This window comes from Amphibalanus amphitrite, unplaced genomic scaffold (assembly GCF_019059575.1).
Source record: "Amphibalanus amphitrite isolate SeventyFive unplaced genomic scaffold, NRLGWU_Aamphi_draft 000459F_arrow, whole genome shotgun sequence".
NCBI classification, from domain to species: domain Eukaryota; kingdom Metazoa; phylum Arthropoda; class Thecostraca; order Balanomorpha; family Balanidae; genus Amphibalanus; species Amphibalanus amphitrite.
The window spans coordinates 511395-522014 of NW_024881953.1; the positions used below are offsets into that span (position 1 = coordinate 511395).

Genomic DNA, 10620 nt, shown 5'->3' on the forward strand with positions numbered 1-10620 from the left:
AAAGAAAAAATAGCCCGTGCGTCATGCGTCATCATTGCTTATTGAATTACCGACTGCTGCATCTAACCAAAGTTCACTACAGCCGACCATGCTCAGTCGTGGTGTATAGTACCTATTTGATCGTAGGATGTAGATCCCCGCCGCGCTAATGCCGACCACCATGGCCAGTCCGACGGCCAGTACCGAGATGACCAGTGGACCGGGCCTCCAGCCGGCCGCCCCCTGACGACCTCCCAGCGCCAGCAGCGCCTCTAGCGTCCGGTTCACCGAAACATCTGCCGGCACAGGTGGCGCTGAAGCTGAGGATGGTGGCCGTGCGGTGGCCGCGGACGAAAACGGCGATTAGGGCACAGTTCGCTATTCGAGATTGAGAACAAGTCTCCATGGACATAAGCGTTGCCAACAACGTTACATAATCTTGTAGACCACAATGCACACATTGTGTACCAAAGAAATTAGACACTTGATTCACGGTATGTCAAATATGAGACGTTCTCCTCGCCGTTTTTAGACGTGAATAAGACGTTCGGTCCAGCATAGGTCGTCGAGGATGTTTTAAGTGTAGGCACACGTATCCTCGAAAGCAAACTTCTCTATAGCAGGTTTCGCTTCGTAAGAGTTTGCATAACCGAAGCATCTGCTGTACACTATTCACCCCCGTCAGTTTCGTTACCGTGTTTGGCGCCGCTGGTCCGCCGCTGCTCGTGCTGCTCGTGTCTCCTGGTCCCTCCGGGGCCACGGCCGCGGCCAGACGCCAGCGACACCTGTTTGTTACAGAGCGGGGTACCGCAGCAGATGGAGCTGGCCCGGTAGTCCTCCCCGTGGGTCGGCAGCAGGTGGTCACACATTAGAGGCGTCTCGCCCCTGGGAATATAACACGGGTCACGAGTCAGAGGTCAGAGGTCGCAGCCAGAGATCACGAGTCATGACTTACCGGGTCTTAGATGAGAGATCACGTGTTAGACGTCTAATATCACAGATTCCACGTTGCAATTAATGTTTAAGATGCCATTGGCGCAGCTCAGCCCCAAAGCCGTTTGCAACGTTGAAGCTTAAAGGGCACCTTCGCGGGCTTCAAGCCTTTCTAATTTTTTCTCGCGAATATCACATGAATACTTAGTTGGTGGGTAGGTACCACAGCACAAGTACAAATTACTTGGGATAGGGACTGAGCTTTCCAAAGCGGACTTACTGCAACAAGACATAGCTCTCGATCCCTCATTTACATAATTCCCCTAGTACTGACCCGGCTGAGATGGCCAAAAACCACCCCACTGACCTGACACAGCCTCTGGTCATGGGGTCGGCGCCGTCGAGCCGCCTTAGCTGTTGGGTGTAGCACATGCCGGTGGTGGTACAGGTGCTCACGCCCGCCTGCTGACACTCCAGCGTGGTGCAGATACAGACGATACTGCGGCTCACATCGCCTGGAGGCAGGGGCGGGACAGGTCACATAGAGGTCATTGTGATAAGGTACGGTAAAAGAGAGTCACGTGGACAGGGCAAGGGGTAGTGCTGACAGGTCACAGCGGAGTCACGGCGGTCGGCTAGCGGGAGTCACATAGAAAGGTCAGACCGAAAGTCATATCGAAAGGTCACCGAGTGTCAGTAAGCCAGGTCACAGTGACAGGTCATTGGGCCACCGAGGTCAGATGAACTGTCATCGAGGGTCATTGACGTTTAACTGGTTCAAGACAGGCCATCGGGAGATCACGACATGCCACCAATAATTATGTCGATAGGTGAACAAGGAACATGCATATATGCTGCTATAGATCAACTTGGACTGACAGGGCAGATGGGGAGGGCCCAACAGTCAAGTGAACGGAGGGGGGGGGGGAGCTGGCACATAAAGTGATAGGCTTATACAAAAGAAGAGTGTGGGGAAGGATATTCCTTGCGGATCGATGCACCACGGGGTCCATGGTATTTTAAAGGGAAATTAATTAAGATTGTAGACAACATTATCTTCAGGCTTCATGAGAAAAATCTTCTCATCTCGACTAGAATATGTATTTCTAAAGTTCAGAAAGCGGTCTGATGTGAAATAATGTACCAAGATGCATATGGACCTAACATTGATCGGGGATCCACCACCACGCCAAGCCCGTCAGCCCTCGTTCGTTCCTGCAATGTAACTATAATTACACTACACATTGTTTGTGCAAACCCCATAAGAAGGAGAGCCTGAGCAGGCATGCATTCTGCTAGATGTGAATTAGATCCTTACGCTGGATCCGGGGATTACATTTTCATGCCAGCTAAGCACTGCTAATAAGTTGTAAAGAGCTTTCGGCTGACGCTTGTCCATCATTATTTGCCGATTATAGCTTTTTTCCTTATACAGCACCAGCGCGAGTGAGCATCCAGTGTGAGAACAGTTTATACAGTTTATATAGGATGTCGGGTACCCCGTCCCAATTTCTCGATTTCAACAGTGTGTGACTAGTCACAGTCAGCGAATAAAAATATGCGAGTTTTATAGGCTAGACTGCTAAAGGAATTACGTTTCATGACGTTTCTGATTAACATAGTGCCCAATTTTAATGACATGTCATGTCAATTTGACGTTTAATATTGAACGTTAGCGCTAATCCGGGCAGATGTGTACAATGCATAAAAATAGATAGGTAGGGGAGACCCGGGAGGTATGGGCCGGTTTTGTGAAACGGTAATTTTCTTCCAGTGAGTAGTGTCTAGACCCGGTTTTTCACTCTGTGTAGGTACGTGAAATTGTCTTCCACCAGCAAAATGTGCCTGATATTAGGCATCTGGGATCAACTATTTTGTCTCGAGATAGCTTTCAATAAATCATGCGCCTTTTCGATCCAGCAAAATACACCGGGAGGTATGGACCATGGGCCGGGACGTATGGGCCGGTGTCATGTTTCATATTCTTTTTTCGACATTGAGAACAATACTCTTAGCTGGGATCTAACTTGAGCTCTCTTAGAGCCCAGGCACCGCATAATAGGCCAACAGCTTACTTCATGGAGGCCACTTGGGCACCTATTTATAATGGGTAACTCAATCCGGTTCCATGAAATAAATAAGACAAACAATATTTGTATGTTCAAATGCAGTCTGTAGTTAAATTTTCGGCCATGTGCGACAAAAACAATTGTTATTGAAGAGGACATTCAAAGAAAGCATCATTTTATTGATTTAGGATCAATGGAGGCGGGTGGCCCGAACCTCCCGGTTAGGACGTCAGAATGCGCGTAGCATCTCAGCTCATAATCTTGCGAGGAAGCTTCAAATTGTCTATCCAGTCTTAATAAGCATGCTTTACACTTTTTGCTAGCGATGGTCTGACATAATAAATCGATCCTGGTTCACATTGATCGCGAATTTACTTTATGTTTCGTATTTTATTCGAAGAGGGCAAAAACGCTTTATCACCGCTCATTGCCAAAAAAGACTGAGGAAGATTTTGGAAATCACATAGGTTGCATAACGAAATGGCTGCTATCAGTTTACGTGGTCAAATGTGTAAAAATACGCAACACTTCTTCAAAACTGCGATGGCCCATACCTCCCGGGTCTCCCCTACTTACCCACTCGGAGCGTTAGGGTCGCTGACTATTCAACTGTTCTTCGGCGAGTGTGAATAGATAAGAATTATGAGTGACAAACATCAGTATGTTTTTGTTTGCATGCATCATAGAACTCTTGGTGTATAGAAGTCTCATTTCATTAAAACTGTACATGCATAAGGTCGTGTATCTACCAATAAGGGCTACCGGCGCCGTCGTTACATGTCCTCGCGTCGACCCCCAACGGGACTTGTACTAAATCTCGTTTGCCCCTGAATGCCGCGTGCCCATGAATGGTGGTCACATCTCTGCACAGTCCCGGTTTCATCAATAGCCCGACCTTGCCCAGTTCGAATGTCTGACCGGTATTTCTGTTTAATTGCTCTCGCGGAGCCGGGAAAGTTCACCCGCACTTGTGCCCACGCCGCGGTCGGCAGGGCTGACCGGAGGGTGACCTCGCCAGGACTGGTGGCCTTAGATGTCCCAACTGGGATACAGGACACTCTATACGGGGACCACGCCGAGGACAGGGGACCGACTATAAAACGGCCGACCGGCGTCAGATAGGCACAGTTCACCGCTGACTACCATCTCAACAACAACATGAAGCTGGTGAGTGAAGAGACGGAGGCACCAGCAGCACTCAGCGACGGCATGGCTAGCACCACGCTAAGGATATTGCCAAGCTGTTTGAATCAATAGTTGTTTCACAGTCACGGAGTTGCTGGACAAAGCTTCCGGCAATATTTTATTTTAAATTTGTTTATAATTTAGGTGCACACCTAGCCGTCTTTTTAACTGCACTGTCAACAAAATAATTAAATGAATTAAATAACTAAGATAAATTACTATTTACATGATACATAAACTTTCGACCCTATACTTGCAAGAGGTCGATGCCGTTGCAGTTTAGACCCTCCGCCATGACGTCTGTTCCGTTTCAGATCGTGTTCGCCGCCGTGCTGGCCGTGGCCGCCGCCGCCCCGTCGGAGCTCCCCTACGAGAGGGACATTGTCGAGATCCTCCGACAGAACATCGACCACAACGACGACCAGTCCTACCAACACTCGTGAGTATCTACACTGGCGACGGTCGGTCGACTGTTCGAACGGCAGTCAATTGTTCGAAAAGTGGTCGGCTTCTGTAATTGTTCTTACGTCGCAATACTCGAGATCAATCGTCAAGGAAGTTTCAAAGAGCATTTGAAGCCCAGCTTGGTATTCTATTTGTTGTGCCTTGCTTAGATCTTAGGGAAAGTAAAGTGGCTCTAAAAACGAGAAACATCTTTTGTTCAACAAAAAGACATTTGTAGTTTACATGTTTGTGAGAACCACCAAATCCTCATTTATGACAGTGTCTTCAGTGTTTTCTCTAACCCAACGCCCGCCTCTGTCCGCCAGTTTCGAGAGTGAGAACGGCATCTCTGTGTCGGAGTCTGGCGAGCCGGAGGACGACGACAGCTACAGCGTGTCGGGCCAGTTCAGCTACACGGCCCCCGACGGCGTCACCTACACGGTGGTGTACTCGGCCGGCGAGCAGGGCTTCCAGGCGCAGGGCGACCACCTGCCCACCCCGGTGCCCACCCAGTACCCCACCCCGGAGGTGTCTGAGGAAGAGGATGAGGAGGAGGAGGAGGAAGAGGATGATGATGAGGAGGAGGTCCGTGGGGAGCCCCAGTACGAGCGTGTCATCGTCGGATACAGGCCCCGCTACCAGTAGACCATTCGAAATGAGGCTGAACCCTATTAAGTGCCGATGAATATACTTCTCTATTTTTAGAGAAGTTGATGTTCTCTGATTTGTTCCTTGTGTGAAAGTTTCTCTATGTTCAGAGAGGTATTTATGGTTTAAGCAAGAGACAGTCATGTCTGTTGCTTTATTCATCCTTATTTATTTCTTATTGTCCTGTGATTGACTGTATGTTGTAATAATAAATATTTGTTATCATGATCACATGCCGTGTTTACTTTTGGCCAATTTGGCACGCCATCACCAGCACACGGTGACGGTACTGATCGGACACTCAAAGATCCGTGCGTAAGATCGATGATGCGTCACTCTTGAGTCAACCAGATCATCAATGCGTGTCCATCGGTTGTCTGATTGATCAATGTCTCTGCTAAACTGAGGCTCTCAGGCTAGCCTGTATCACTTGGGACCAACTGGCTTGGCGAGTTAAAACATCCAGTGACAATAACAGGTTAGGTATGCTGATCATTCTACTTATAGGACTTTGAGGTAAAGCACTTGCTACGAGACGACGGTCGCTCTAATTTGGTTAGCATTTCGACTATAGACTGTAGTGTTTTACAGTTATGCGGATAAATGCAATAATAAGCAAAGAAATTAAGTGACCTATGACGTAAGGAAGGAAGGATTTCCTATTAACCTCTGGAATGGCGTACCTCTGAGTTTGTGTAGACGTTGGTATGCAGTTGCAAAGGTGTACTGGCTGCCCATAGTCCAACCGTAAGCTGTTTCACTTGCTTCCAAAATGCCTATCAAAATCGTGTCGATATCGTGCACTGAAATCTTCCTTCTCTGCGCCCACCAAAACATTCACTTCAGTCTACAAGACGTCCCAGTAGGGTCTTGCATGCAGCTGGCACCGCATTCCGGCACCAATCGCCTTCGGTTTCCGTCTCCACGATCTTAATTCGCTCAACCATTTGGCAGTGGATACCGTCCATTGTCCTCCCTCACATGTTTGTTTGAAACTGCACAAGTTATACCGTATAGCTGGTCCTCACCGAGGAACCCGTTTCATGGAAGCTGATAAAGTAGTGAATGGTACAAGGTTAGCATCCTGTTCACAGATGGCACGACTCGTGTATCGCTCGGCACGATCTCCACACTGCAGTCTACTTCACAGGATGGTGGAACGCCTGAGCATGATCCGGTGATTATACAAGGCGATCCTTAGGTCTATTTCTACATAGCTCGGGTGTATGTGAAGTCCACCATTGTCTCCATGCCATAAACGTAGTGTGTGTGTCCATGTCTCACCGTCTTTTCAAATGGTCTCCATCGGTACATTGAACAGCGTGACCAATTCCTATTGACATGTCCTCAGCACTCTGCGCCGAGCTTGCAAGGTGGGGGAGGGAGGAGGCGTCAGGGTGTCGGCTACGGACAGTAAGGATGGCGTGTGCCCGTCTGTATGGAGGCCTTATCTGTACAGAAGATATATTTATTTCGTTTTTCTTACGTTTTTTACATGCATCATTTCAAATAGAATGAGGTTCCTTCCTAATTTATAAGAACGCACGAGCGATTACTGATTAGGTCCATTATTTGCTTTCCATGCAAATGTGTTGGCTCGGCTCTTGTGGACGCGGCTGTATACGAAGCAGCTCAACGGAAAGATAAAGGTTTAAATAAAAAATATCTCAAATCGGAATGCGGCAGTTACGGCAGCTGTATGCTTTTGTTTCTTACCTCTCGAGTCTCGCATACATCCGGTCTGTGCAGATCAGAAAAGAAAATGCAGGTAAGAAATATCGTGCTGACCTAGTATGAGCGAACACAGATTTTGTTATTATACCTACGAACAAACACAAATGTTTGGAGCTGAGGTGTTGCATATTTGGCCGCTGAATGGACGTGCACCATTAGCAATTCATGGTGGAGTGCTTTCCGCATATCTGCTGCAACCTCTGTTATGAAACTTGTCATATGTTTTATTATCGCGAATCCCATTTCAGAAAGAACTTCAATCACTTATGGGATTGGTTAGCGGAGTCGGCATATGATACATGTATGATAATAAAGCAAGAAATGTGGATACACATATACTTGCTTCAATACTTGCTCGTATCGTGTTTGATCCTAAACCAAACATGAAAACACGCCTTGAAAATCAATGTACCTATTGTCATTAAGGGCACAGCATATACATTTTACCTACAGTGTACGTGCAGAAGCATAGAATTAGATATTATCTTTTTGCTACTGGAAATTACGGCTGATGTGAGCTGTGTGCTATACATTTATTTTTATCCGTACTTTCCTCCCCAAGCCTCACAGAATGGGCTGATCTTTGCGAGCAGCCTTGAGCATTTATTGACTACTACTGAAGTTCATCGACGTGGTTATTAGTTTGAGCTATATTCATAAGCATTTCGTTACAACTATGTAAAATAAGGGAAAAGGACGCAATATTGACGCAACAAACCGATGTCAAATAAAAATGTCCGTATAAGCTTACAATTAAACGCAACATTTCATTAAACACCGGGCGAGCACAGTGATCATTCGATCAAGCGTGTGACCTTGCCATGGCCAGAGTTAGACAGATGTAGCTAATTTTGATCGGGACGGTTCCTGTGGTTTCGCTGTTGTAGAAGGCGCGTTCCTGCGGTGGTCCGTGATGGAGGAGGGGTCCGCCCCGTCGGCTGGTCTCGATAGATCCACCCCTGTGGCGTCTGATAGCTTCACGTGCCGCCACCCAGGCACACGAGAACAAGAGTTCGCCGCGGACTGCCCACGGCCAACAGAGAGCCTGTGAGAGCTCCGGAGAGCCGCCGACATGTTATAGTAGGCACGCTTCTGTGGTCTGCAAGGCTTGGGATCAGTACTGCGATCTGGTCAGCAGTACAAAGGAGTCAATATTTTACCCGATAATAAGAGCATATATTTGGTCTGGTTTATATGGAGGCCTGCGATACACCTATAACCTTTTTGCACTCAAAATAGGCATCTTTTCATTCAATTTCGGCGAATTGCATTCCATTTTAGCGATCTCTCTATTCGAAGCAAATGAGAGATCGCTAAAATTGAATGCAATTCGCCGAAATTGAATGAAAAGATGCCTATTTTGAGTGCAAAAAGGTGTACACAATGCGCATACATTGCAATAGACATTGCCAAAGGAAACGGAATGTGGAGTAAAACATACCTAATAACCTTCGCTAAAATAAACCTTTCTTCACCGATACTCAAACTCATACATTTTAAAAATCAACTAGCGAATAATTGGATCATTTATATGTAAATGCCCACATTTCTAGCGGCTCAAGAGATTCTTCCACACAGATCCCACATAATTCATAACCCACAGGGCACAGATATATCCAAATGGTTGTTCGCTTAGAACCGATCGTATGTTTGCGGGCTGCTAAACAACTTTAGAAACCGAAGGCGCGCGTGTCTCAGCATGCGTGGACTGAACAGGGACACCCTCTCCGGCAGTACGAGTCTATGACCTTGAGCAAGGTCAGCCCAAATAACTACCGGAAATGAATTACAAGGAGCTTTGGAACACGAACAACACTCACCGTGCTGTATCACATGTCCGAGCGATTCTTGGGAGCATGTATTTCACTGGCTCGACTGACTGCTAAACGCCGATGTATCTGTTCTTTTCGTCGTACGATCGGGATGGTCGGTATGATCATGATGGTCCTGTAGTTCTCATTCCTTTCGTTTCCAAGCGCAAGGCTTACCTACCCAATACCCATGTCCTTATCTTTTTTTTTTATCACCCGCCGCTTTCCGGGATGCTCGTTAGCAGGAAACCAGTTCAGGCAATCACTATGCAACAAAAAATGAAAGATTTTCTGTTCCTGGAAAGCGACCGAACTTTTCTTATTCATTGGGTGTCCTATCATAACCGAAATGGGCATATTTTTTTGATCTGAAAATGTTTTTTCGGGTTTTCAGGGCCGATTTTCGATTTTTGGACGCAAAAATCGGTTTTGGGCCCAAACCCGTGTCCGATGTAATTGAGCAATCGATTCACGGTAACTTTCATCGTCTTTCCTATGCCACGTGCTTTCGAATGATACCTGGTTGCATACTTGCGCCTTAAAGACGTCATAAATCTATGTTAAAGTTAGAAAATGTTAAAATTTGGGATTTTTTAAACATTTTTTTCCATTTCGTTTCAAAATAGAGGAAAACTAAAGGCCCTATCCAAATTCTGAGCCCAGTTCCTTGAAGAGCATTCAATTTCCGTTCGGAAGGTACTTTTTTAGTGCATTTTATCGGATTCCTGTGACGTCCAGATTGAGTTAACCTAAACACATATCCTAGGTCATATCACATAGCATTAACCTGATAACGTATGTTAACGCCATAGGGTCAACGAGGGGTCAACTGAGGTCATGTTGTTGACCCCTTGTGACCTCGGGTCACACGCAGGAACTTACTTTTGAGCAGTCCTGTCGCTCAGAATCTTGATCTGTACCTCCATTTGTTAGAGTGATTCTTCATGCACTGAACACATTTTGTCATGGAAATGGCTGGGGGCCCGTTTTTGAAGTGACTCAATCTGGACGCCACAGTAAACCGATAAAATGCACTAAAGTAGTACCTTCCGAACGGAAATTGAATGCTCTTCAAGGAACTGGGCTCAGATTTTGGATAGGGACTTTAGTTTTTCTCTTTTTTGAAATGAAATCGAAAAAAATGTCAAATTTTTACAAAATTTCAACATTTTCTTACTTTAACATGGATTTATGACGTTATTTTTACACGCAAATATGCAAAGTCGGATATCATTCGAAAGCTTGTGGCATAGAAAAGGCGATGAAAGTTACCGCGAGTCGATTACTCAATTACACCGGACACGGTGGGCCAAAAACCGAATTTCGGGGCCAAAAATCGAAAATCGTCTCTGAAAACCGGAAAAGCATTTTCAGATCAAAACAAATGCCCATTTCGGTTATAATGAGACCCAATGAGTCCAAAAAATCGGTCGTTACTCAGGAACAAAATGACTGTTGCATAGTGTTATGTGTTCAATCTTCAGCAAACTTGTCATGATCAGTTCATCAAATGCATTATCGATCTCGAAATACCCGTAGTTCACATTCGACCACAGGCTTCCGAACGTTCCTTATCACTCCTAAGAAAGAAAAAAACGGCGAATATGGCAGAAAGACACCCGCAAAATGGCAGATGATGTTTACAGGTGCGTAACTCCAAGCCGGTTCCAGTTAAGATCGTGACTTAATAAAATGTTTCAACCTATCTTTATTATCTACCCATATGGCTAAGCAAATGATTCTGGGCAAACGGATGTGCGGGATTTCATGCATACTTCATGCGCATAAACCGGCTAACGCTGTATCATGCATTTGTC

At 46.1% G+C, this 10620-nt stretch overlaps 2 protein-coding genes across 2 annotated transcripts; one reads left to right on the forward strand and one right to left on the reverse strand.

The window, feature by feature from the left end:
* Positions 1-647: 647 nt before the first annotated feature.
* On the reverse strand, positions 648-2314 carry LOC122391864. The gene is made up of 3 exons (XM_043386166.1): positions 2302-2314; positions 1280-1427; positions 648-864 (listed from the first exon to the last, which is right to left on the reverse strand). The coding sequence occupies exons 1-3, from the start codon at positions 2312-2314 to the stop codon at positions 648-650; spliced, it is 378 nt and encodes a 125-aa protein (XP_043242101.1).
* A 1548-nt stretch (positions 2315-3862) lies between these two features.
* LOC122391882 (cuticle protein CP14.6-like) lies at positions 3863-5490 on the forward strand. Its single transcript, XM_043386195.1, has 3 exons — positions 3863-4148; positions 4481-4605; positions 4937-5490. Exons 1-3 carry the CDS (start codon positions 4140-4142, stop codon positions 5253-5255), a joined length of 453 nt encoding a protein of 150 aa, XP_043242130.1. The 5' UTR covers positions 3863-4139; the 3' UTR covers positions 5256-5490.
* The last annotated feature ends 5130 nt before the right edge of the window (positions 5491-10620 follow it).